The 26,409-nt window shown below is 57.1% G+C and overlaps 2 protein-coding genes and 1 long non-coding RNA gene across 3 annotated transcripts; 1 reads left to right on the forward strand and 2 right to left on the reverse strand.

Annotated features, from left to right (window-relative positions):
• Positions 1 to 40: 40 nt before the first annotated feature.
• Positions 41 to 13,094, reverse strand: LOC114501820 (ATR interacting protein). The gene is made up of 13 exons (XM_028518572.2): positions 12,721 to 13,094; positions 10,330 to 10,460; positions 9,506 to 9,676; positions 8,626 to 8,744; positions 6,680 to 6,837; positions 6,390 to 6,494; positions 5,906 to 6,035; positions 4,826 to 5,515; positions 1,791 to 1,927; positions 1,557 to 1,648; positions 1,056 to 1,136; positions 605 to 857; positions 41 to 200 (listed from the first exon to the last, which is right to left on the reverse strand). Exons 1-13 carry the CDS (start codon positions 12,965 to 12,967, stop codon positions 133 to 135), a joined length of 2,382 nt encoding a protein of 793 aa, XP_028374373.1. The 5' UTR covers positions 12,968 to 13,094; the 3' UTR covers positions 41 to 132.
• Positions 13,095 to 15,553: 2,459 nt separating this feature from the next.
• Positions 15,554 to 17,773, reverse strand: LOC114501902. Its single transcript, XR_003685007.2, has 4 exons — positions 17,643 to 17,773; positions 17,496 to 17,551; positions 17,327 to 17,414; positions 15,554 to 15,911 (listed from the first exon to the last, which is right to left on the reverse strand). It is a non-coding gene; the product is annotated as an uncharacterized LOC114501902 (long non-coding RNA).
• On the forward strand, positions 17,762 to 23,935 carry CCDC51 (coiled-coil domain containing 51). Its single transcript, XM_028518513.2, has 4 exons — positions 17,762 to 17,878; positions 21,025 to 21,341; positions 22,268 to 22,432; positions 22,972 to 23,935. The coding sequence occupies exons 2-4, from the start codon at positions 21,033 to 21,035 to the stop codon at positions 23,698 to 23,700; spliced, it is 1,203 nt and encodes a 400-aa protein (XP_028374314.1). The 5' UTR covers positions 17,762 to 17,878; positions 21,025 to 21,032; the 3' UTR covers positions 23,701 to 23,935.
• Positions 23,936 to 26,409: the final 2,474 nt, after the last annotated feature.

Genomic DNA, 26,409 nt, shown 5'->3' on the forward strand with positions numbered 1-26,409 from the left:
CCAGCGCGGCGCAGACTCGGCGACACAACGAGGCTGGCGCGTTCTCAAACAGCGGGTCACTGCTTTTAATGGGCTCTGGGGGGAGGCAGGCAGGGGGGCTGGCGCCACCACGTGGCTCGGTGCTCACGGACCTCAGCCGCAGTCCATCTCGGGGTCCTCCGCCTCGGTCTCCGCCGCACAGAGGTCATCCAGGGCGGCCTCTGAGGCAGGGCAGAAGAGGACGGGGCGGTGAGGGCCCGGAGTGCTGGGGACTGGGGCACGGCCTCCCTCCCCTCCCCCACACTCGCAGTAACTAACCAGTCCCTCCCACACCCAGGCCCTGCTCCCTCAGCCACCGCAAGCGAAGGGACGCAAAGGCAATTCAGACAGGGATGCTTCTGGCAAAGCCGAGGCTCTGCTGGGCCGCCCAACAGACGGGAGCGGAAGGCAGCTGGGCACGCTCGGAGAACAGGAGCAGGGAGAGGAGGGGGGGAGGAACCCAGTGCCCTCACACCAGGTTGTGGAGGATGGGGGGCGGCAGGCCAGCGAGTCTGCCTGGTCCTTGGACTTCAGGGAGAGCCCCACAGGTGGGCGGGGGCAGGGCGGGGGCCTCCCGCCCGCTCACCTTCGCAGTCGGTCACGTCCGGAAGCCCCCGAATCAGCGTGCTGACCCCTGGCATCGCCTGGTCGTACTGGTGCAGCACCTCCACGCAGTGCACGGCGAAGAGCTTGTCCTTCTGGGACAGGCCGTGCAGCAGCAGCACGGCGTCCCTCAGACAGCGCACTGTCCGCTTCCGCTGCTCGGTCCCGGGGGCCCGGCCCGCCCTCCGCACCGTCAGCCACTGCCTGTGCAGCACCACGGTGAGCACTCTGACCACCTGGGGGTGCGGGGGAGGCAGGTCGGGTCCCACGGTTCCTGTACCCCAACAACGTGCCCAGCTGGGCAGCCCCTCTCCCAGCCGCCCCAAGTGAGGAGGGTTTTGAATGAATGGTGGCGCTAGGGTCAGAAGCAGCACGGGACCTTGCACTGGGCCACCTCACCCACCCACAGGCCTGCCACGCCCCAGGGCACTCACCTCCACGTTGCACTGGCAGTTGGAGCCGGTGACGGGGGATGAGGGGCTCTGCACACCCAGCTTAGCCAGGAGCCACACGGCCTAGAACAGGGGCAGACTGTTCCAGGACAAGGCCCTGAGCACAGTGGGCCCCCCCCTCCGGCTTCTACAAGAGCTCCAGCTGCCCGTCTGCACGGGTGGGCTTCAAGAGGTGGTGGGGGCTTCACAGACCCCACTCAGGACCAACACCCATGTCTCACCAACAACCCACGCGTCCCCAGGCCCCAAAGCCAAGGTCGGTTCAGTGATCAGGCAGCTCTGCCAAGTCCCAGGCACCCCGGGGTCCACCTTATCCCATCTGTGTAGTGTGCAGCCACCCAAACGCGTTTACCTGTTAATGGCTAGATAAACTCTTGCTACCAGAATTAATTAAAGCTCCCTCTGTCCCAGAGGAAGGAGGGAAAGATGGCTCCGAGGGGCGGGGGCGGTGAAGAGTCCACTCAGGGGCCCTGGCATTCTCACCTCCTGTTCCAGTTGCAGCCACTGTCTGTCCGAGGCCGCTCTGTCAGGCCTCGAGGTGATGTACATGTACAGCAGCAGGAGGAGGCACCCCTCTGAAAAGAGCACCCCACCTCTCACTCGGGGGCGCCCGGTGCAAGCTGCAGAAGCCCTCGGGGGGCCCTGACCTGTCCCTGCCGCCACCCTTCCCACCACCCTCCTGGAGTAGTCCCGACACCGGCCCCTGCCCGGCTTTACCCGAGTGGGAGCAGAGCTGAGGCACGAGCTCCTCGTGGTCCACCAGGAGGGACAGGAGCTGCACGGTGAGCAGCACGCTGGGCAGAGGTGTCTCCGGGCTAAGGCACCGCGGCAGCGCGGGGAACACGCTCTGGAGCCTGAAACACAGGGGCCCAGAGGGATGTGACCCTCCCTTCTCACGGCAGGGGGCAGGGAATTCAGGCAAACTGGGTCCAAGTGCCAGCTGACTGCCACCCACCTTTACAAGAATGAGTGGGCACCGCCTTTGCCGGCTGTGGCTCAGAGAGGACAGACCCTCACCTGGCACAGTGCCACCTAGTACATGGCGGCTGCCTCTGAGGACGGGGGTACCTGGCCCCCACACTGTTCCTGGGCTCTTGCCTGCCTCGGCTCCCAAGTACGGAGGTAGGTCGGGGGAGAGAAATGCCCCCTGTGCCCTCCCGAAGGACTGGCCAGGCTCCGGGAGCGTCAGACATGGACTGGGCTGTGGCTGGTCGCATGAGACCACTCGCTAAGCAAGGGAGACCGTCTCCTCCACTTGCTGGGACACGCCAGCTCCTCTTGTGACAAGGGTGAGAGGGGCGCCCTTGGGGTGAGCGCGGGGGAGGGGCTCTGGGCACACCCTCCCCCAGGTGTCAGGCCAAAGGGACCACAGTCACTAAGGACTCAAGTGCCAAGACAGCCACTGCTGTTTGCCCAGCCTGTACAGCCTTGTGGTGGGGAGGCCACCCTACACGGGTGCGCCCCGCCCACGCCTGCGGCATCTCAGCACGCGGCACCGAGAGTGAGGGACACTCCTCAGGGTGCACGAGGGACAAGGTCTCACTGTTCGGGGCAAACTCATGCGGGAGCATATTTCCAGTCCCCAGGGAGCGCGCCACTTGACGGGAAACTGGAATGTGCCCTGGTTGTTAGAAAGAGCCCCCAACTGGTCCACTAGGGTCCCTGAAACGACCTGCATGTGAAATCCGTCTTTTCGTACAACACAGCAGTTTCCAATTTCTCTTTTTAATCCTCACCCGAGAACATGCTCACCGCCTTTAGAGAGGGGGGAGGAAGGGAGAAGCACAGGGGGAGAAACATCAATGTGAGAGAGAAACACGGGTCAGCTGCCTCTTGCACACAGGGACCTCCCGAGCAGGGAGCGAGCATGCAACCCAGGGACGTGTCCTGACCTGGAATCAAACCTGCGACCTTTCAGTTCATGGGACAATGCTCCCACCAACTGAGCCACGCAGGCCAGGGTTCCAATTGTTTTAGATAACACCAGGGCCTCCTTTCTGATTTTTTTTTAGCAGCAAACGCACTGCTCTGGGTGGAGTGGGAATGAGACCTATCTGCCCGAAGGCCCCTGCCACCCTGGCACCTGGGGACCGACCCCGGGCTCGGTGCTACAACAGCCGCAGCAGGAAGACAGAGACAAGGGTGTGGGGTGACTGGCCCTCAAGCCCAGGTGGGCAATGGAGCCCTCAACGAGGCCGCAGCCTGTCAGCATCGCACGTGGCTTTAGAGCCCCGGTAGCATCCATCTCCAGCTTTGATGCCAAGGTCAAGTGGAAGCTGTGCAGTGGTGGGGCTCAGCTTGCCAGCCTGAAGGAATTCGGAGGAGGAACACTGAGTGGGAGGTGGTGCCAGACAGGGATCAAGAGCAGTGGCTCGCCCTGGCTGGTGTGGCTCAGTGGACTGAGTGCCAGCCCATGAACTGAAAGGTTGCTGGTTTGATTCCCAGTCAGGGCACATGCCTGGGTTGTGGGCCAGGTCCCCAGTGGGGGGAGTGCGAGAGGCAACCACACATGGATGTTTCTCTCCCTCTCTTTCTCCCTACCCCTCTCACTGAAAATAAATAAAATCTTAAAAAAAAGAAAGCAGTGGCTCAGGAGACTGCTCTGAAAGCCCCCAGCGGGGCTGTCCCTGAGCAGGTGCCGAGTGCGCCGGGGCAGGGCTGTGTGTGGGGACGGCTGAGGGTGTCACAGGAGCCAGCGAGCAGAAGGCGTCTGTCTGGCCTGCGGTGAGAGCCCACGAATGGCTTTCCGGTGTCCCATGGAAACGGTGAACAGGAATGGAGTGATGGTGTATGGACCAAGGGAAATGGTGAAAAGGTGGTTCCTGGTCTTCATTCACTCAAAACAAATGTGGGACGAGCAACCAGCCAGGGAGCTGGGCCCCGTCCTGGCGCCTGGGCGACGGTCCTGCGCCCGAGCTGCCCACACCGCGCTGCAGCACCAGCTGCAGTACCGGCTGCAGTACCGGCTCGGGGCACCGCCTTCAGGGTGGACTGGACCAGCCGCAATGTATTCAGGGGGAAACCGGGTCTGGGAGAGTTTTAGAATCAGGTGTCTGAGCTAAGAGAGGAGGACCTACGTGCAGCCAGGAGAGTCCCCCCAACATCGGACCTGGCCTCTTGGTGGGGCGGAGGAGATGGGGTCACTGGATGAGAGGATGGGCTGGGCGAGGCTCTGGGACCCCGCCCGAGTCAGGGACTGAGGACAGCAGCGACCTGAGCCAGGTGAACTTTGCCACCACTCCCGATGACCGTCAGAGCAGCCAGCCTGCGGCCCAGGCCAGAGCCGGGCACGACGACAGGCAGGCTCCCAGCACGGCCGGCTCTCGGGGGGCTGCAGACTCTGCCCACCGCCTCTGCTGCCCTGGGAACCCCACCGAACTGAAATGAGGCTGCGACCCGGGGTCTTCCCCCACTCCGTGGCCCAGGCTCACAGGCCTCCTAGCTCAGCCTGCGTCCGGGGGCAGGCACTCTCCCGCCGCGGCTAACCGCTTTCTCTGACCGAACGTGTCCTCTGCTTCCCTGCCGGACGGAGGCGGAATGCAGCCCAGTACACCACCTCCTTCCTTCCCCCAGGACCTGGTCTCCTTCCCGTCACGTCAGAACTCCCTGAACAAAGCCTCAGAACCTAAACCAAGGCTCAGAGCTGAGCAGTATAGATACGTCAGGATACGAGCAAACGACAGGGCCACAGGATGAGCCTCAAGAGGTCAGGTAAGACCACATAGAACCGTGACTCCCTGGTGGCGTTATACCTGGGCAAGAGGTCCAAGGGAGAGTTTTCAGCTGATTTCACCAACACCTGAAGGCACTGGCTGAGGACATTGGCCTGAAGGTGACCCGGTGCTGCAGAGGACAAGGTTAGCAGGCGGACAAGCATCTTCAGCAGCGGATGCTGGCCTTGGTGGTCGGCAAGGCCCCCCGGGTCCGACGCCCCGGCCCCAGGGCAAGCCAGGCTGGGGTCTCCCTCGCTGGCGGCAGCGGAGCCGGCCCCCGCTCCCGACAGCAGCAGGCCGACGACAGCCCCGCTGTGGCACACCAGGTGCTGCAGGACGCTCAGCGAGGCCACACAGAGGGGCTCCAGCTGGCTCAGCGTGTCCTCGGCGCTGGCCTCTGCCCTGGGGCTCACGCGGGAGGCGCGGGCTGGTGAGTCCCCAGGGGCCCCGCTTCTCTTGGCGACCGACAGCGACGAGTCCTGCAGAGCCTGGCAGTGGACGCCGATGAAGAGCTGCAGCAGTGGCAGGAGGTGCACGGCCCCGGGAAACCGGCAGAGCGGGAAGGCCCTTCTGCCGCCCTCGGCCGGGTCCCTGTCGCACGAGCCTTCATCCCTGGCGATCATGTTCAGTCCAGTAAGTGCCAGGTTCTGCGCTTCCCGCAGGGCCGAGAGGGGAAGTGGCCCATCGCGAGAACCGGTGGTCCTGAGGCTTGAAATCCCAGGCAAGATGCTGGCAGCAGACACGAGAAAACACACAAGTGTGAGGTGGGGATCAGGTGAGGGGCCCCAGACAACCTGCCCGCCACACTCCCCAGTTACCCTGCCCGGCGCGCAGGCCTCCTGGGCGGGCCCAGTCCCAGGAGGAGGCCTGCTTCCTGGAAACTTCTTTCTGAGCAGGCTTTTTTTTAAAAAAGATTTTATTTATTTTAATTTTAGAGAGGGAAGGGAGGGGGATAGAGAGAAGCATCAATGTGTGGTTGCTGGGGGTCATGGCCTGCAACCCAGCCATGTGCCCTGACTGGGAATCGAACCTGCGACACTTTGGTTCGCAGCCCGTGCTCAATCCACTGAGCTACACCAGCCAGGCCCTGAACAGGCTTCTTAGGAGCCTCACGCTTACCTGCCGAACCCCAGTGGCTGCGACAGGGTGCCGGTGGGAGCCTCAGAGCCGCTGCTCAGGAGGTGACACAGCCCGACAGATGACCCTGGGGTCAAAGGCTGCTGCAGAAGAAGGTTTATCAAGATGGAACCTGCAAAGAACAAGGTGCCTCTAGAAGGTTCTGACGTGGGGGGGCTTTCTGTGGCCTCAGAAGGAAAAAGTGGGCATTCCTTGGATGCCAGCTGTCCTCTAAGCTGCCACTGAGCCCCACTGAGACACCTGTGGGTACAAGGCTCTGGGACACACCTGCTCGGCCCCTTCCATTTTACAGCCTCCTGTTTGGGTCACAACTACGACTTCCTCGGACCCTCTAAAGGGCTGCCTGGGGCACTGGTGCCCAGAGCGGTGGACAGCTCCGCAGGTACTGGCCGAGGGCACTGGCCGCATCACAAAGGATAATCGGAGCCGGGCACGCCTCCTGCAGAAAGAGCGGGGATTCCGGTACCTCGAGTGTTCGATGTCTGCATCAGGCTGTTGACAAGACATTTTTGGGGGGACTCTTCTTGCTTTACAGGGTCACCTCCCAGACTGTGGGTCTTATTTTCTGAAACTGGATAAAACGTGAATCAACACTGGAGCACAAAAGCACAGACATATCGGAAACAAACCACTCCCACTGGGCCCTGTCAGAGCCGGTGGCCCACAGACGTGAGGAGAAAATAAATACGGGCTGTTTGAAGCCACAAGCGTGGGTGAGCTGGTGCACAGCAACAGATGGCAGGTAGGCTGACTTACCCTCTCTGCCCGCCAGCGCCTTGCATCCTGGCTCCGTCTGGCAGGGCTGGGGGAGGGACGTGTTAGCGCTGAAAGACTCCTTTGTAGGGAAAGATGGCTTTCCCAACTGCGGAGAACATGCTTCTGGCTTTGGAACCACAGAGGGGCTTTTCCTAGGGCTGGAGACAGTCAACCGTGAAGGCAAAGGCATGATTCTGCTAAAACCACTTACAGTACCTGGTTATAAACCTTCTGACAAGATTTAAACGTTTCATACCTAGGTGATTTGACCAAAGTTTTACCTGCTATACAACTGTCACTCTTTGTCAGGACAGCGGTATAAAGGCCAAGGCATTTTCACAAAAAAAAAACGATGAAATATCGCCATTTATGACAACATGGATGGATCTGGAGAGCATTATGCTAAGTGAAACAAGTCAGACGAAAAAGGAGAAGAACCATATGACTTCACTCATATGGGGGACATGAAACAAAAAAGAACAAATGAACAACCAAAAACAAACGCACAGACGGACAGCGGTACGGTGGTCACCGAGAGGAAGGGGATGGGGGAAGGCAGCGGGGGTGGGGGAAGGCAGCGGGTGCAGGAGTCAGATACGCGGGTGACAGGAGGAGGCTTGACTTTGGGTGGTGAGCGCACAGTGGGGTGCACAGATGTGGCGTTTCAGCTGCACACCTAAGATCTGTGTAACATTATTAACCAGTGTTACCTCAGCCAGTTAAAAGAAATGTAGTAAGACTTAGCAATGCAGTAATTAAAATGCAAAGCAGAAAAACAATTCAAGGCATCTTGGCCCAAAGTGTTGAAAAAACCTTTCATTTATTTCCATATTTTTCTAATCACTCAAAAATATTGGCCACAATTCCATTATTATTTCTAATTCCACCAAAACATGTTTTCAATGTGGAACAACCTGTTTTTTAATGACAAGATTTTCGGCAGAAAAAGGGCCAATTAAAAGGTGAGTTGTCTCGCAACTTGGAAACAGAGCTAGCTCCTCGGCGCCACGGAAGTGGTGTCGGAGAAGCGGCCTGAGGTCTCGGACCGGACCAGGCCACGCCGAGGCCGTCCATGCGAAGAGGTGAGGGTGCACCCCTCTGCTCTCCCATCTCACCGGGACTACACAAGGCAGGAGTTCAGTTCACACCCTGCCCCCTAGGAGCACAGGCAGCAGAATGCTCAAGACTGGAAAAAGACGCCCTGACCCACGCTATTTGAACTTCCAAGCTGATCCTGACGCCGTGCCAGACCCTTCTGGCAGGCAGGGAGCAGGACGCCGGCCCTGCACGGTCCCTCACATCTGCAGCAAAAGCAGGGGCCGCTGGACACAGGTCCAGAGCAGCGAATGAGAACATGTATTCCAAGTGGTTGGGACTGAATTATACTTAAGCTTGGGGCAAAGTCAGTTATTTAAAACAAATTACAGCCCTGGCTGGGGTGGCTCAGTGGACTGAATGCCGGCCTGTGAACCAAAAGGTTGTCAGTACAATTCCCGGTCAGGCACACGCCTGGGTTGTGGGCCAGGTCCCCGGTTAGGGCTGTAGAGGGAACTGATCGATGTCTCTCTCACACTGATGTTTCTCTCCCTCTCTTTCTCCCTCCCTCCCCCTAGCTCTAAAAATAAATAAATAAAATCTTTAAATACATTACATAAAAATGAAGACTGGCCCACCCCAAAAGTTTGGAGAGCTCTTGCTGGCCTTTCCTAGCCCGGGCAGCGGTGTTGATAAAGCCCCACGCAGAGGGAGACACCCAGCGTGCGGGGCTTTCGTGCCGTGACGCCCGCACCATTCGAGCTCCATCCAGCCCGGCTCTGAGGCCTTCAAAGAGGGGACCCAGGCCACGGCAGAGTCTGCACGGGCCTCCTTCAGGACCAGCCTTTGTGTTCTTCAGACTTTTCACCAAACAACGCCAGACCGAACTCTCCCTCCGGCGCCGTCGTTACCTGCCATGGGAAGTGCAGGGAACAGCCAGTTTGTTTGCTCGTTCGCTGCTTTGAAGCTTGGTCCTCAGTTCGTTCATCTCTGCGTCTTTGAACTGGAGCTCGGACTGCAGTGACTGGAGCTGGAAGGCAGAGGAGCACACGTCACCGCACCTACGAAACTGCCCCTGGGCTTCCAGGGCTCCAGTGAACGAAAAACACATGAGGAGGGATGGGAATGAGCGCCGGCTGTGACATCAGTGTCCCAAAGGGTCGGGCGTGAGCCTTCTCCCTGAAAGACAGTACGTTATCCTGGAAAGAGATTCTGACCTGAGCTATGGTGAGGTGGTCTGTGAGGGCTCAGACAGCATTTACTCAGCCTCTCTGAATGTGAGCTTCTCTGTGACTACCTGTCTTCACGGTTGGGGGGATTAAATGATCAATGTCAAGTGCGCGGCGTGGAGCCGGCCCAGGCGCCCTTGTCTCACAATGACCTGCTGACCTCTCAGTGAACGTAATGGCCCACAGTTCCAGGTCCTCCTGCAACCCGGGGCAGGAAGCCAACGCCTTTCCCTCTGGCGCGCACGAGACCAGTTGAGTCTCTGATCTGCCCAAGGAGCCCTCGTTTGAACCCGACCATTTTCTGAAAAGTCTAAGCTAGTGGTTTATTCCTGCCAAGACCAACTGCCACAGCAAAGCAGTTTCATCCGAGTCCTTTCCCAAGCCACGTGCAGAGCCTGCGAAGAGGACACGCAGTTAGCTGGCAGCGGAGAGTATGTAACACAAAGAGCGGCTGAAATCTTCCTGGGAGATGTACAGGCAACTGCAGTCACCGTTTCTACAGGAATTCGGCGAGCAGGCACAGCTGGTGCCCACACCGACCAAAACCAATGCTCTGGGTCACCTTTTTGGAGAATTCCTTCTCTTTGTCGCTGAGCGCTTGAGCTTTCTCCTGTTCCAGGAAGTAATGTGATCGCCTCTGCTCCTCTACAACGGACTCTGTCTGGTGCAGCGAGTCCCGCAGAATTTTAATCTCTCCGTTTTTAATGAGGACTTCTTCTTCCATCGCCTTCATCTGTAAATCCCAAATCAGTTTTGTGAAAAGCTGGTCAGGGGAAATTATGCATGTGTTTATTTCAACATGTAGCCGGGGAGACGGAGAAGGCCCGGGTGACAAGCGTCCCGCAGACCAACGAGCGCTCACAGTACCTGCGCCAACTGGACGTCACCGCTCACATCTGACAAGGCAACACAAAGACACACTCGTCACTCATGCACAGATTCTGGGGGCTCTAGTAAGTCTTAAACAATCTGGGTCGCACACTTCACAGAAGCGAAATTCCTCGTTACATTCCTGGTTTTCCCAGGGACCCAGGTCGGTCATAAAAAGGGTGTCTGCTTTTTTGCAAAACTCCTCATGAAAACAGCATCCATTATGACCTTGTGTTCCTTACATGACACGTGCCGTGAATGTACCCCTGTGCTAAAACAGGAAGCTTGTAGCTTCTTTTTGGATCTGGCGGACAGTGTTTCCTTTCTTGCCTGGTCTGTTAGGAATCTCAGGATTCAGTTTCTTTCAGCCTCAATTTTCTGGCTTTCGATTCCCAGCCTTCCCCCACTTTGGGGTGACTTCTGGACTCTTGTATTAAAACTCTCACATATCTTACTGCACAATACATGCACAAGTGGGTGAATTAGCTGTAAAAACCGTTAAGTCAAGTCACTTACCTTTTCTTTAAGTTCTTTATACTGGGCCTGAAGTAACTCTAATTCAAAATTATCTTTAACTGGAACACTTTCTCTGCTTTTGCCTGTAGGATTTTTGGGCATTCCATCCAATCTGGGCACATTATGAGCACCTGTAAAAAACAGTTCCCACATTCTTTTCCGGACCGAACATTTTCTCACTTTTGCCAGACAATGCTGAAAAAAATCACTCTTGAAAGCAATTTAGGGAAAGCTCTAGTGAGCAATATAGGTATTTCCCAATCTAGGAATGATTCAAACTCATAAATAAATGATCCTTACAAAATAACAGGTCCTGCCACCTTCTCCCCATTGCCCACCCAATTTTAAGTCTCACCTAAAGGCTGAAAGGCACTGTGAAGATATCGCTGGTCAGAATTCAGTGATCTATTACTCAACAATATTTACTGAGCACCTACAATGTGCCAGGCATGATTTAGTGTCCAAAGGGACAATATGAGCAAAATGGATTGTCCTTACCCTCATGGAGCTTACAGGACATTAAAAAAATAATCACATGTATGCCCTGGCTGGTGTGGCTCAGTGGATTGAGCACTGGCCTGGAAATCGAAAGGTCACTGGTTCGATTCCCAGTCAGAACACACGCCTGGGTTGCAGGCCAGGTGCCCAGTTGGGGGCGTGTGAAAAGCAACCAACTGATGTAGCTCTCTCGTGTTTCTCTCCCTCTTTCTCCCTCCCTTCCCTACTCTCTAAAAGTAAATAAATACAATGTTTTAAAAATCACATGTATAAATGTAGATGCCAACTGGGAGAAGAGCAGCAGAGAACACAGGAAAGCCTATAATAAGGGGCCTTGATCCAACGGAATGACTGGGAGTGATGACTGAGCTGAGACGAAGGACAAGCAGGAATTAACCACATGAGCTGGGATGGGGAATGGAAGGAAAGAACGCCCAATGTACGAGAAACAGCACTGTGCAAACTTTCTGTATTGTAAAGAAGCCGGGGGGATTTAAAAATAAAGCAAAGTCAGTGTGGCTAACACCCAGAGAGGAAGAGGGAAAGGGGCAGACCATGCCACATTAAGGATTTGGATCAGTGGGAAGTCATCAAAGGGCCTTGAGTAAGGGTGTTCACCTGTATCAGAGCGAGACACAGCGAGATTTGAGCTCTGAAAAGATCACTCTGGCTGTGGTGCGAAGTCTGACTTGTAGGGAGTCAAGACCGGAATCAGGAAGACAATCTAGCAAACTATTGTGCGGGGGACGGGTGATGGTAACTTAGATCAGGGAGATGGTAGAGATGATGCAAAAAGGATGGATTCCAGAGACAGATTGAGGTAAAATTACAGCTCTGGCTGGTGTGGCTCAGTGGATTGAGTGCAAGTCTGTGAACCAACGGGTCGCTGGTTCAATTCCCAGTCCAGGCACATGCTTGGGGTTGCAGGCTAAGTCCCTGGTGGAGGGAAGCACATGGGGGGCAGCCACACGTTGATGTTTCTCTCCCTCTCTTCTTCCCTCCCCCTCTCTCTTAAAATAAATAAATAAAATCTTTTAAAAAGAAGGTAAAGTTATGGGATTTGGAAAGGAATTAGATGTATGGTCAAGGAAAGGGAGCTGTTGCCTTGTGCCACCTGATGGACAGCGGTGCTAGTCACTGTCCTGCAGAACATTTGGTCACCGACCGGTGTTTCTGCATGTCTGCTTTTCCAGGCACCATGCCGGAGATGCTGGAGGATGACGGGGTTTCCGGGAAATGACTGCGGAATGTAAGACACGTGTGACACATCCAAGGAGAGATGCGAGGTGCCCTCAAAACCTTTCTGTTTCTGGGAGCCCCCTGGAGACTTCACTCATTCCCCAACTGGAACGTAAGCACCATGAAGGAAGGGGTTTTTGACTTGTGTTCATTGCTAAGTGTGCTGCAGTTCCTAAGGCTTGGGCACCTAGTACAATTCTTTTTTGGTTGTAAAAAAGAATAAGGCTCTTGTATCTCTTGCCTCTGCCAGGTCCCTGTTATGCTCAAGGGGGGGCAGTGGTCTTCATCAGATCTAAAGCCTCCCAAACCTGTTACAAGAACGGGTCTCCACGCGCAGGTAGTGATGGTTCTGATGGTGGTGGGAGTCGTGTTCCAAGGATCTCTGTTGGAACTAAGAACCTAAGTGACCCTAAGTTCAGAAACTAAAGCAAAATGTTTGACATTCCTGGTCCATTTCTCCCCGAAATCAAAGGCCCTTGTGGGACACAACCAATGCTTAAATCAAACTGTTCCTATATTTTAAAAAGGTGAAAGTGCAGTGTGGGTGCAAGACACCGAGAGCCGCGGTCGTCACGGGTTCCGAAGCCACAGCCATGATGGATGTCTGGCGAGGTCTGCATCACCCTCGGGGAAAAGACCCCTGGGAGCACTCACTGGACACATCCCGAGCCGCGAACGGGCAGTGGCTCAGGGCCTGTGATGCCAGGATGTCGAGCTCCTCCAGGTCGTCCGCGGTGAAATCCTCGTGAGGGCCGAACGGGTCTTCGGGGTCCAGAGCTGCGGCCGCGGGGAAGCCCCGGGGCCGCTTGCTCGGAGGCTGCCGGATGCTGGGCGGCGGGCCGGGACTAGGGGCCTGGGGCCCGCTCCGCCTTCTGCTGCCCGGCGCGGGGGCTCCAGCCATGCCTGCCGCCGGCCAGTCTCCGAAAGCACGGAACCGGATTTCGTCCCCGCGAGGCCCGAACGCTGGACCAACCGCCCGCGCGCCGCCGACCGCCTCAGCCGCTGGGGCCACGCCCCCGAGTCCCCCGGCCAATCAGCTGGCAGCATGCGGGCGCGGAGAAATGACGCACAGATGAGCGCGCCGCAGTCCTCCGCCGAGTGCCTGCTTGTACTGAACGCGCCCGGCCCTCTTGAACCGCCCTGCTGCGGTTCAGTGGGCCTGTGGCCGGGACTCTGCCGTGCACTCTGAGCAGCTAGGAGTGTGGGCGCTGGGCTCAGCAGCTCCACCGCGCGGGGGGCTGTGCGTGGGGTACACAGTCGCGCTGGAGGCGTGCGCCGTGACATTCACTCGTGTGAATGTGAATCGAGGCAGCCAGCATTCAGGGGTGTGGTCTCTGCCACCTTGCTGTCCTCCCGCCGGACCCACCTGGACCCTCCTCTCGCTTACCCAGAGGTTCATTTGGGGAGGAGTCCGGGAGAGTGGGGTTGGACGGGGAGTCTTAATAGAACTGTTGTGAGCAAACATGTTTGACAACGGTAAATGTTTTGAATGTGTACATTTGATGTAGGTCCGGGGAAGAAAGTCTGAGGCGATTCTGAAAAGGTGCTTGTGTTGGAGCGGGGTGGGAGCTAACTGCTCATCAATAACATCATTCATTCATTTCTCTGGGAGCGCTTGAGGGGTTTTGTCCCAAGTGCTAGTCATACAGAAATGAATGAGGCTCAGGTCAAGGAAGGCCCTTGGAAGTGGCACCAGGGCCGTCCTACAGGTTGAGTGGGCGAGGAGACTGGCGCACAAGACTACTCAGACAAGAATACAACACCAAAATGGAGGCCACACGAGTTCCAGGTAGGAGTTATCTATGACAGAGAGAAGGTAAGGTTTCAAAGAGCAAAGTCAAACTGGACTTGACCCAATTTTATTGGGCAGCAACCTGGTGCAGGACAGTTAGTCCGAACCGGGTGTTGGAGAGTAACTTTCATCCTTGCATGCTTAGTGCCAGACAGCCTGTGACTATCCTATGGAGGTTTGTGAAAGCAGTAAATGAAAGGGAGATGGTTGTTGGGGCCTAGGGGGTCTTGAATACCCGAGTTTGCTTCTTCGAGGTAATTGGTAGCTTCCCTCCGACAGCAGCCCAAATGTCCAATGTGAATTAGAAATTGCTGCAGGTCTCTGGTCCTGTAAAGACAGGACTGCACTTAATTTGTCGGGAGGGATTAGGTTCCACTCTCCAGGGCAGTGTGCTGGCACTGGCTCTTGGAAGGGTTGTTCTCAGCAGCACAGGGCTGGGTGCCAGCTGGCAAGGCCCACAAGGGATGCTCAAGTCCAAAGAAGGTGCCGCTGGCTGTGCAACTTCACGCAGAGGACCAGAGCAGGCTTTTTTTGTTGTTGTTAATATCAAGCACATTAGTCATAAAATGGGTTTCAATCAAAACATGTTCCAGTTTTGACTTAGCAAAACCTATCTAGGAACCTTTTTGAGAACACTCAGAGAGAGTTTAGCATTATTCTCAGTTGTATCAAGGATCCTGGGGCAGGGGGAATCCAGACTTGTGCCTCTCAATTGTTTCATTACATATGCACTTAGGGTACATTATGGACGGCCTCTCTCCTCCCGGAGTTTATTCCTCCAGTCAAGGGTGATGTCGGGAGAAAAACATGACACAGGTTAAGAGACATTGGGACTGTCACTTTGTAGGATGTTCAGGGAAGAGTTCGCTACTGTGAAGTTGAGTTCTCTGAAGGGAGCCTCCAGTATGCAGAAGACAGGCAGAAAGAAGAGTTGGTGACAACAGTGAGGCAGGAGTTTGCTTGGAATATAGGCCATTGAGGCTCAACATGGATTAGGGTGGACAGGAGCTCTCAGAGGGCAATGAGTGGTGTCCAGACCCTGTAGGGCCTCGCTGGCCATTGTAGGGACTCTGGGTTTTGTTCTAAGCTCTGAAGAATTCTGAGCCAAGGAGAGACAAAGCATAACTTCCCACTTTGGCAAGATCACTCTGGGTCCTGAGTGAAGATGAGACTGGAGGGAAGCAAGGGGAGAGACAGGAAGACAAATTTGGGTGTGACTGCAACCCAGGTGAGGAGCTTTAGGGGTGCAGGGGGTTGTTGGAAGTGTGAAGGGGCCAGATTCAATTTTCCTGATGGGTTAGATGTGGGTGTAAGACACAAGAACCTAGGAAGGACCTTCTGAAGCCCTTGTGGAAATGCAGACATGGGGATGCGGGAATAGGCTTGGTTCTTAGGCTTTCAGGAATCTCCCTCTGCAGTTTACTTCCCTTCACACTGCGTATCACGTGTACTTGTCCTGCTCCCCTCCCTGTGTGAAGTTTCCTGGCAACGGGAACTGTCCAACTGTTTGCAGATACAAGCACGGTCTACACATGGCAGACTCCTTACACGGCCAGATGAACCACCCCATTAAACAGCAATGTGGATGTCATAACAGAAAACATGGCTTTTCTTTCCAAAGTACAAATTCTTCCACTAACCTCACGTAATGTATCCCATCAGACATACACCCACACAAAAATGACAGCCACTTCAAACGAGTTGGTTTAATTCCAGGTGGTATAGAATTCCGGAGGGAACCGAGTGTGAGGAACACACTGGGACAGGACCCCGGGCTGGGTCCCCTCTGACCTCACAGCCGAGGCTGAGATGGCAGACGGAGAAGAGCTAAGACGACGAGCCACTGCGTGGCTATTGTCATGATTATTTTTTACAAAAGTTTATTCTTAAATGTACAGCAGGCTCCCAGATGACACTTCATCCTAGCTACAGGTGGCAAAAGATGTTATGGCAGGGAACCCAGATGTTAAAGCAGGAAGGGGATGAAGGACCACCAGTGCCCCCGTCACGGGAACAGCTCACTTTTTGCCAGATTTCTTAATTCCACCCGTGGCTGCAAAAGAAAAAAGAAAGTCTCAGGGAAAAATACACTTCTTGTAGGAGGAAGCCCCAGGGGCCCCACACGGGTCCTGGTAAGGCTCAGCTCTCACGCCGGGCATTCTCTTCGACGCAAGCGCGCACAGGGCTTGACCAATGCTCTCTATTCTGGGGGAAAGCGGAACGAGGGCCACGAGCCACGGCCGTGCCCTCCAGTTGGGAGCTGTGCTGTTGGGTGCTTCATGGATCGGCTCGTTTAATCCTCACCCCCCACCACCCCACTTTACAGAGCGAAGTCTTCGTGTCAGGAACCGTTCAAAGTTATAAACTGGTGTGTGATGGCGCCAGGATTCCAACCCAGGTATTGTGCCTTCCCAACCCCTATTCACCGACACATCACACCACACTACCTTCCGGAGTATGTTCCTGGGGTCTGCTGTACTCAACACCTTTACCCAATTTACAAATGACTATGTATTTGGCACACAGTAGGTAACTTAAGACACACTTGTAGAATTAAGTACGTCTAATATAGCAATGAAAATCCTATGACAAGAATAAAAAACCAGATGAAGTTCAACAGAAACTAGTATAGGCTTTCACGAAGGACTGACCTTTTCTCTACAATCACAGATTAAGGGAAGGTTCAAGATCCTTTGTTACATCATTCCGAAAGGAATCTCAATAGCTAGAATCTCAGTGCTGTGTGGCTCAACAATAATGAATGGGAGCCCCTGGGGGACAGTCTTGGGAAGCCCTAGATGACACTCCCACCACCCCAGCCTCTACTGCCCCCCGTGTGGCTCACAGCGATCCGATCAGGCCCAGACAACTGTGGAAGAAATAATCACTAATTTGACTAATGTAAACAGCATTTAAGCAGCACGGGAAATATTGGGACTGTTGGGCTTGCAAAGTCTTGATATGAATTTCTCTAACATAAAGGAACAGGCAGAATGGTAGGAGATTAGGTCTAAAAAGGTTTTGGAGCAATAGCACACCAAGGAACCTATTATATTTTAGTACAAGCGCATCCAAAAAAAAAAAGGATGCTAAAGTACTTACTAGCATTAACAATACCAATAGTAAAGTAAGGGACGAAGAGGTGAAATACAACCCTGGGGCAAGAAACTGTGGAGGATACCTGGAAATCCAACCGCATGAATGGCGTCTAGGATATAAGAATCTGTTTCCGTTTCTGCCGCTTCCCTGGGGAAGGGAAGCCCAGACTGCCCGGGAAGCAAAAGGTTCCTTTCTACACCCGGTCTGGCTCCCAGCTCTTGGTGCTGCGGCCAAGGCCGTCCGCCCTAGCGCACAGAAGAACCCACACCTTCCCCACTCCTCAGTGAGGGAGGAAAGGGACCTGCTCCGCCCCGTCCAGACTGATGTTCAGAACACTTGTTCGGCTTGGGCTCTACCCGGCCCTCTTACCCAGGGGGCCCTTCCCCGCGGCCTTCGCTTTTAGCTCCTCAAGTTTCTTCTGCTCCTCTTTTTGCTTCTGCTTGAATGCCTTATCTTCCTAGGGAGAAGCAGAACGGGCTCACTGCAGGCGACTCTCCCGGCCCCTCCGCGCCCGCCCACGCCTCCGCGCAGCCCTCACCTCGTCCATCTCCTTGGCCTGCTTCTTGGGCTGTTTCAGGGGCTTCTTCTTGCCACCTACGGGCGACACGAGCACGCTCATCATCCCTGGCCGCGCCGGGTCCCCTCCCACTCCGCCCCGCCACCCCCGCCATACCCGGACACTCACCTTCGCGGCCGGACATGGCGCCTGCCGCCCCTTCCCCAGACCCTGCCACCGGAAGCTAAGCTCCCGGCCCACCCCTGCGCCTGGACTTCCTGGAGGGCCCGCTGATTGGCCCCTAGTCAGGAAGTTGCGCTCCCGCGGCCGGAAGCGGCCTCCTGGAGGCGGGCGCGAAGGGCTCAGAGATCTACTGAGTGGCGAGTGCTCCCTGGGGTTTGCAGCTCGGCCGCTGGGCGGGACAGGTACGCGGGAAGGGGGTTGGGTGAGTGGTCCTCTTGCCGGGGGAGGTCCGGAACCCGGGAGGGGTGTTAACCGGAAGGCTCCCGGTCCGTGCGTGTGTTGGGGGAAGGCACTGCAGGTAGAGGGAAGGGCGAGTGCAAAGGCCTTGGAGGCTGGCGCATTCCTGGGACCTAGGAAGGAACAGTGTGGCTCGGGGGAGATGCAAGGGAGGTGGCAGAGGTGGGGGTTAGATCACCTTGTCCTAGAGCTTTGGAGGCCCCCCAGAGGATACTGGGTTTTATGGTATAGGACAGGTTGCGACTTTCTGCAGATTCTTTTTATTCATCCAGTACATTTTTGTTGAGTACGAACTATATGCAGACAGGATTCTAGGCACTGAGGGTGCAGCAGTGAACAACACAGTGCCTGCCCTGGCAGAGTTGACATCCTGGAAGGTGACACAGCCTATAAGACAAGTAAATACGTGAAGTACGTAGCGTAGGTCATAGGATATGTGCATGGAGAAAAACACAGCAGAGAAAGTGGGTAAGGAATGCTGGGGTGGGCTGGGTGGCAATGACATTGGAGCAGGACCTAAAACGGAGGAAGGAGCAAGCAGTACAGACAATGAGAGCTGGTGTGAAGGCTGTGCGGGATTGCCTAGTGTGTTCCAGCCTTATCAAGAACTCCATGCAAGGGCCCTGGCTGGTGTGGCTCAGTGGACTGAGTGCCAGGCTTCAAACCAAGGGGTCTCGTGTTGGATTCCCAAGCTGGGCATATGCCTGGGTTGTGGGCCAGGTCCCCAGTGAGGGGCATACAAGAGGCAACCTCACATTGATGTTTCTCTCCCTCTCTTTCTCCCTCCTTTCCCCTCTCTCTAAAAGTTAAATACAATATTTTTTTAAAAAAAGAAGGCACTATGTGTCTGAGGGAGAAAATAAAGCAGGTAAGATGGCCAGGGAGGGAGTGGTCGAGGAAAGCCTCGCCAAGAGGTGGGATTTGAGCAAAGACAGCAGTCAGGGTAAGCCGATGGGACTTGGGAAGGAAGAGCGGCCCAGGTGGAGGAAGCGGCCGGGCACAGGCAGGATCGCACTTAGTGTGGGAGGGTGGCCGGAGGGCAGTGCAGGAGCGGAGAGAAGGAAGAGGATGGTTGGAGTTACTCCCAGGTGAGGTGGGGACTGAGGGTGTGATGTGACGTAGGACCCGATGGCCTCTGGTGGCCATGTGAAGGACAGCTGTGGGGGCAGGGAAGGAAGCCAGGACTACGAAGGGGTCTGTAGCTGCCCTCTCTGCCAGCGTTGGGTGTCCTCCCTGGGGTCCAAGACTGGGCGGCTGGTAGAGGAAGAGCCAGGAAAGGAAACTAAGAAGGTCGGAGGAGGCCACGGCGGGGGTGGTGGTTTTAAAAACAGCACGTTGAAAGCTGCAGAGGTTCCTGCTGGATCTTGCCAGGTGGACATTTGCGGGACCTCCAGGAGAACACCTTGGTGGAGTGGGACGAAGAGAGAAGGGGTCCCTGGCCCGGTAGCTCAGTCAGTGCGAGTTTTGCCTTGATGCGCTGAGCTTGTGGGTTCGATCCCTGCTCAGAGCATACACAACCATAACCAACGAATGCATAAATAATGGGGACAACACATTGATCTTTCTGTTTCTCTTGAAAACAATTGATACACTTTTTTTTAAAAGGTGGGAGCTGAGGAAGTAGTGACAGCCGAGGTGGATACCTTCTGCTGAGTATTGCCCAGAAGGAGGCGAGTGGGTGCTGTGGTCGGCAGGGCTGTGAGGCTGTGTGCTTGGGGTGCACGTGCAAGATCGTTGTGGGGTCACAGCGTGTGTGCAGTGGGCACTGGCACTGAGGCGGCCTGCCCGACCACTCGGGCATGGGTGACGTGTGCTCCCTTGGGCCTTGTGACTGGGACTTGGGTTCAGGTGCAGCACCAGCTTGGAACCGCTGTGACAGGGATGCCCCTTCTGCGGTTCTCTGCTCCGGCCCACTTTGTCCAGGAGGTGTGTCCCTGCCCCATTTAATAGTCAAGAGACGCAGAGCTTCTCTGAGCTGGCATAGGGAGGAGGCTGGGATGCTCTGACCTGTCTCTGTTCCAATCGCCTCCAATTTGTCTTCCTGTCTCCAGCTCCCTCTGCTTTGTTTCTCTCTGGCCTGGTGGTTTGGCCACCAGGTGTCACTGTGACAGCCAGGGGACTTGTGGAGCAGAGGGGTGGTTTGGCCAGAGGAGGGTGCTGCTGGCCCGGGTTTGCCAGGTGGGCGGGCCGCGGCCCTCCCTGCCAGGTCCTCAGAGTCCCAGCTGCTCTGGGGCTGGTAGGGCCTCGCTGGGCAACGGGAGACTCCCTGAGCCATGCGTGCAGGTGGAGAGGCAGGCGTTGTTGGGCCCTGCACATCAAAGGGAGGTTGAAGAGGGGGAGGTTAAAGAAACCGAACCTGCTGTGCAGTGACTAAGGTGGAAGAGGCGGAGAGCTTATGGAAAGGGAGACGAGAGGCTGGGACTTCACAGCCTGGGCGGTGTGGGCCTGGAGGCCAGGAGGAGGAGGAGGAGGGCCGGTGTGAAGGGGGGGGTGCAGGGAGTTGTCCTCTGTGAAGAAATCCCCACTTCTCTCCTCTGGAGTGCTTTTCTGCTTAGGACACAGATGGCCTGTGTCCCCTGGCATCAGCTGCACGCTGCTTCCCCGGCGCTGAGGCACTTCTGGGGCATCTGGAAGCTGGTTTTGATGTCTCTTATGGACAGTCGGTCCCCGAAGTCCCCTCAGTTCCGTGGTTTCCTAGGGAGTTCTTGGGGCTTTGCGGACACAACGCAGCTTTGAGAATTTTCTTTGATGACATCAAAGCAACCTGGGCACCAAAATTCTTACCCGAGTCATCACAGCGACCTTCAGATGCGGGTGCAGTGGGTGGGGCTGGGGTGTGTGGCATCGTGGGGAGAGGTGGGAGGCTTGATTTCCTGAAGGCGCGTGTTCTTCCCCACATGCCCTGTTTTCCAAGCTGACCTCGGGGAGGGGAGCCTGGCCCAGTGGCTGTGGCCTCAGGCCCAGCATGGCCGCACCGAGTCTGGACCTTTCAATGGAGGTTAGTCAGTCCAGAGCTGTCCCTGGGCCTTGGAACCTGACGCGCGCCCAGCCTTTCTCGGCTGCGAGCTCATCTGTCCCGTGTCCCCCACAGATCGCTCGATGACAGGGTGCAGCCCCGTGTCTGCCATGCATCACGTGGTGGGTGCGCCCCCCGTACTGCTGCGGAGAGGCCTCCTTGGAAGAGACTGGACGACCAGGACCCTGTGCAGCCCAGGCCCGGGCCGGCCCGGAGAGAAGAGACCAGAGGAGGTGGCCCTCGGGCTGTTGCAGCGCCTCTCGGCCCTGGGAAGAGCCCTGGGGCGCAGCCTCCAGCAGCGAGCGTCCTCCACCGTCAAGACGTGGTGGGACAGATACGAGGAGTTTGTGGGCCTCAGCGAGGTGCGGGAGGCCCAGGGAAACGTGACCGAGGTGAGCCGGGGGGAGCCGGTGGCTGGCCCTGCCCTCCGACTGGGGGAGTGTGGCCTGGGGGGCCGCTGCCAGACAAGCCACCAGCCCAGCCAGCCTGGCCTCTTCCTGAGCAAGCGCCACTGGTAGAGGGATTTGACTGTTTCTCACGTGCCAGCCTGGTTTTGACCCTAAGACCTCTGCATGTGCCCCCCAACCCACCCACCCACCCTGAAAACAGGCTGCTGTGTTCCCCGGGCACCCCCGGCCATCAGCATCCATTCTGTCAGGCTGGCACGTGCTTCCTTCATTGGCCGTTTGGGGGGTTGGTGGGGAGAGTCGCCTGGAGGGTGCCTGGGCCCTGGTGTTTTTGAAGCCTTGAGCGGGATTAAAACATCCCTTGCGAAGGTGGGGGCCCCGGGAAGCACCCTCTTTGGAGGGGGAGTCTCCGTTCCCACTCCTGCCCCGGTGCGGACCAGCACAGCGAGGGGGAGGCGGGCGGAGCTGGGCTTCGGCGGGAGGTTTCGAAGTCGTGACCTTGGCTGAGCTGAGGTCTCTGGGTGGGCCGAATGGGGGCCGTGACGATGGTGCTGTCGTAAGGTGTAAATCAGGCGATACCCAGAACATCTCAAGAACACAGGTTCCTTCTCTCTGTGGCTGGCGTCAGACCAGAGCTGGCTGGGTCGGTGCATTCTTGGCTGTTTTCGAGTTTCTCAGGGGCATGTTATTTCCACTTGACTGGACAAAGCCGGCGGTGACGCAGACGGTGACTCAGCCCGGAGCTGCACTTGGGGCATGGCTGGGCAACCCAGGACCGTGCTCCTGAGGCCCGGTCTTGCCACCCTTTACCCTGATGCCCCACTGGCCTTCCTCGCCCAGTCTCGCCGGACCAGGCTGAGCCTGCGGGGTGTGGAGAGAAGGCACGGAGACTTCCGCCGCTCTCTCCGCAGGCAGAGAAAGCCTTCATGGTGGCTCGGGGGCTCGTCCGCGAGGCTCGGGGGGACTTGGAGGCGCAGCAGGCCAAGCTGAAGGAGGTGAGGGACCGCTTGGACCGCACGTCCCGGGAGGATAACCAGTACCTGGAGCTGGCCACGCTGGAGCACCGGATGCTGCAGGTAGGCTTCCCCGGGAGGCAGCGCCTCCTCCCCTGGGCGGGACCCGTCACCCGGCAGGCCGTGGAGGGGCAAGGTCTGGTGGTCAGAGACCTGGTAAGGGGGTCAACCAGGAGCTCTTTGTGGGGGACTGGGCCCCAGGCTTCCTGAGCCCATGCACCCACTTCCCCCTGGAGTGCGGGGGTCCCAGAGCAGGGCAGTATGATCTGGCCCCAGGTTGCTAAGGAGGGAGCACCGGGGAGAGGGCTCTGGCCAGAGAATGCCAGACCCGTGCCTTCCGGTAGACACGTCCCGTAGACATCAGTACAAGTCTGGTGTGAGCCAAGACCGCTTGGGTGGGAGGGCGGTGCAGCCACCTCAACCACCCCCGGTTCCTCTGCTCCCCGCCCCCACACCACCAGGCTTAGGCTGTGGTCGTGCATCGGCCAGTCATGGGCGCCAGGCCCAAGGCTGAGCCTCGGGGGCATGGGGGTGGGACATCTGCCGGCAGCTGTAGCTGCGGGGCCACGTGGCCACCGGATGACACGGCTCTGCCCCCGCAGGAGGAGAAGAGGATCCGGGCAGCCTACCTGCGGGCCGAGGACTCCGAGCGAGAGCAGTTCTCCCTCTTCTCCGCGGCGGTGCGGGAAAGTCACGAGAAGGAGCGGGCTCGGGCCGAGAGGACCAAAAACTGGTCCCTAGTCGGCTCGGTCCTGGGGGCCCTGATCGGTGTGGCCGGCTCCACCTACGTGAACCGCGTGCGGCTGCAGGAGCTGAAGGCCTTACTCCTGGAGGCGCAGAAGGGGCCCGTGAGCCTCCAGGAGGCCATTCGAGAACAGGCATCCAGCTACTCCCTCCAGCAGAGGGACCTCCACGACCTCATGGTAGACCTGAGGGGCCTGGTGCAAGCCGGGCCAGGGCAGAGCCCCGGGCCCCGGGCAGGGACATCCCCCGCCCGAGACAGAGACACAGATGCGCTTTCAGCTGCCCTGAAAGAGCAGCTCAGCCATTCCAGGCAGGTCCGTGCCTGTCTAGAGGATTTACGAGAACAGCTTCGTGGTCTGGAAAAGACTGTCAGCCAAACGGCTGGGGCGGTTCAGCTGGCAAAGGCTGCAGACGGGGCTCTGCCCGGCTCCGCGCTGGGGCAGGGGAGCGTGATCTTGGCGCTGGAGGACGTGGAGCAGAGGCTGGAAGCCCAGGCCAACCGGAACACCATCTACAGCACGCTGGTCACCTGTGTGACCATCGTGGCCACGATGCCTATGCTCTACATGCTGTTCAGGGCCAGCTAGCCCCTGGACCCTGGCCTGGAGGGTCTGGGGGGTGTGGTGTGGGTGTAGCGGAGGGGCTCAGCAGTGCAGCGAGCCCTCGGGGACACAGCCTCGGCCGGGGTCTGAGCGGGGTGTGCGCGGCTCGCCGGCCGACACACTTCGCCTCTCAGGCAGTGCTCATTTATACTAATTATGGAAACTCTGTGCTAATGTCCAATTAAAATGTCTTTGAGTTTGTGTTATTTAAAGTAATGTATACCACACTCAGTTTTATCTGTGGAAAATTGAGATTCCAGACTCAAGGGTTTGGTCTGGAACCAGGGCGATAGCCCCCTTTATTTCCTGTCTCACCTCCTCTTGGTCTTGTCCTTGGTTAGGACTATTTTGGATACATTTGCCCTTGGATTTCCTTCCTCCCTCCCTCTCTCTCTCTCTCTCTCTCTCTCTCTCTCTCTTTCCTTCCTTCCTTCCAATTTTATTTATTTATTTTTAGAGAGGAGAAAGAGGGAGAGAAACATCAATGTGTGGTTGCCTTTCATGTGCCCCCCTACTGAGGACTGGGCCCACAACCCAGGCATGTGCCCTGACTGGGAATCGAACCAGCAACTCTTTGGTTCACAGGCTGGCACTCAGTCCACTGAGCCACACCAGCTAGGGCGAGGTCTGGATTTTCATTTTGGATTACCTGGCCTGCCTTCCAGTGCCCCAGCCCTCCTGTGGCAGGTGGCCTGGGCATTCCAGGGAGTGGAACCTGGCCTGCTGCCACCCATTGCTCACTGGTGACCATGGATCCCTTCTGTGGATCACTTTCTCTGCCACGGTGGGGAGCACCTTCTAGTTCTAATGCAGGAGGGATAATCAGAGGAAAGCAGGGAAGAGGGATTGGGGAAAGTGCTGATAAATATTGTGGGGACATAATTACAGGGATTGGTGGCCAGTCTGGGTCCCCAGTGCAGAGTACTTTGGGCAGCCCCGGTATGCCACCCGGGCGGGGTGTCCTCCCGCACACAGCCCAGGGATGGACTCTACAGGCACAGACAGAGCTCAATCTACCAGCAGTGGGAGCGGAGAGAGCGACGGGGAGGGGCCTCCCAGAGGTGGGAGGCATGGAGGCGGACTTCCGGAGGACCTCTGACCTGTTCCTCTTCAGGACAGAAGGGCAACCTTTGGCTTCCTGGACTAAATGGTCATGGGTGGCCTTGTGTGGCCTTGAGTAAACAAGAGCGGTAGGGAGGCCCTCTGTGCTCCCCGTGGAGTATCGGAGGGCCTGCGCGCCTGGAGAAACTCAGAGCGCATGGAGGCAGTGCCTGGGGTCTGTGGGTAGGTGCTCTCTGTGGGTGTGCCAAGCAGCCGCCTGTGGAGCCAGCAGTGTTTCCCGTAAGGTGCCCTCCCTGGCTCTGGCTGGTGTGGCTCAGTAGATTTCCTGCCGGCAAACCAAAGGGTCACCGGTTCGATTCCCAGTCAGGGCACATGCCTGGGTTGAGGGCTGGGTCCTAGGTGCGGGGCACATGAGAGGCAATCACACGTTGATGTCTCTCTCCCTCTTTTTCTCCCTCCTTTCCCCTCTCTAAAAATAATAAAAATCTTAAAAAGAAAAAAACAAAGGTGTCCTCCCTTCCTGAAGCCTGGGAAGTGAGTGTTGCCCCACCTGGCCCCTTGGTCGTTTGGTTACTTCATCCCTGGCAAAGTTTTCTTAATAATGGCCCCCGGGATGGCCTGGGATGACACACACTTGGGACGTCCACACTCCTGGTGGGGTTGGGGGTGCCGTATCTGTGCACAGGCAATGGCTACTATGGGCTTTAGAAGCCCCAGGTTCTTCTTGGGGTGCAGGTGTTCCTGAATGGCTGTGCACTTGAGTGAATGGAGTTAGGGAGGAGAGGGTTCCAGGCACATGGAAGGGGCCCCCAACAAGCCACGCCAGCAGGAAAGCCACAGTAGGAGAGGGACTCAGGACAGATGGACCTGGCCAAGGTGGTGGTGGCTGTTGGGGGGGAGTGTGGCGCACAAGGTGGGAGGGAGATGAGGTGGAGGGGCGGAGGTGTCTGATGCTGGAGGCCAGGGATGGGGGAACTGGGGAGAGGGTGCCGCTGGCTCAGAGCGGGTGCTGGGAAGAGGCAGAGGAGCGGGCGTGACCTGAGGCCCCCGGGAAGGGAGAGTTTAGGAGGCAGAGTTCAGTAGACGAGAGTACAGGCAGACTCTTACAGAAAGTTTTGTTTATTTTATTGACTGCAGAGAGGGAAGGGAGAGGGGAACAGAAACACTGACGTGAGGGAGCGACACTGACGGGCTGCCTCTTGCACACGCCCTGACCGGGGAGCAGTGACACCCTTCCGCACCGCCAGGCATGGGCCCTGACCACAACTGAACCTACCACCTTTTGGTTCGCAGGACTCAGCCCACCTGGCGGACCGCCGGAGCCACGTCTGCCAGGGCTAAAGGCGGACTCTTCATGGGGGCTGGGGGGGCGGCAGGTGGGAGAGGGTGGGCGTGGCGGTAGCTCTTCCCAGAGTAGCCAGTGGGGATGACCTGAACCTTCTGGCTGAGGCTGCCCCTAGCGCATGGAGGCTCCGGGAGCTTCCGGGGTGATGCATACGTGTGACAGATTTTACCCGCCGGGAGGCCATCTCAATGGCCTTGAGCCAAAATCCTCCAAAAGTCCTAGTAGGTAACAGGACGGGCCCGATCCCCGCGGGAGTTTGCAACGGGCAGGCCAGGGCGAGAAAGGCC

The sequence above is a fragment of the Phyllostomus discolor genome, chromosome 7 (assembly GCF_004126475.2).
Source record: "Phyllostomus discolor isolate MPI-MPIP mPhyDis1 chromosome 7, mPhyDis1.pri.v3, whole genome shotgun sequence".
NCBI lineage: Eukaryota > Metazoa > Chordata > Mammalia > Chiroptera > Phyllostomidae > Phyllostomus > Phyllostomus discolor.

What these genes read in the sequence shown, in the direction of transcription:
- LOC114501820 (XM_028518572.2), bottom strand. Translation starts at nt 12,967, where the DNA reads ATGGCTGGAGCCCCCGCGCCGGGCAGCAGAAGGCGGAGCGGGCCCCAG. An exon ending in CGCGGCTCGGGATGTGTCCA is followed by an intron (nt 10,461 to 12,720) that starts GTGAGTGCTCCC and finishes TGTTTTTTACAG; the next exon opens with GTGCTCATAATGTGCCCAGA. An exon ending in CAGCCACTGGGGTTCGGCAG is followed by an intron (nt 5,516 to 5,905) that starts GTAAGCGTGAGG and finishes GTCTGCTGCCAG; the next exon opens with CATCTTGCCTGGGATTTCAA.
- CCDC51 (XM_028518513.2), top strand. Translation starts at nt 21,033, where the DNA reads ATGACAGGGTGCAGCCCCGTGTCTGCCATGCATCACGTGGTGGGTGCG. An exon ending in CCCAGGGAAACGTGACCGAG is followed by an intron (nt 21,342 to 22,267) that starts GTGAGCCGGGGG and finishes CTCTCTCCGCAG; the next exon opens with GCAGAGAAAGCCTTCATGGT. An exon ending in TGGAGCACCGGATGCTGCAG is followed by an intron (nt 22,433 to 22,971) that starts GTAGGCTTCCCC and finishes CTGCCCCCGCAG; the next exon opens with GAGGAGAAGAGGATCCGGGC.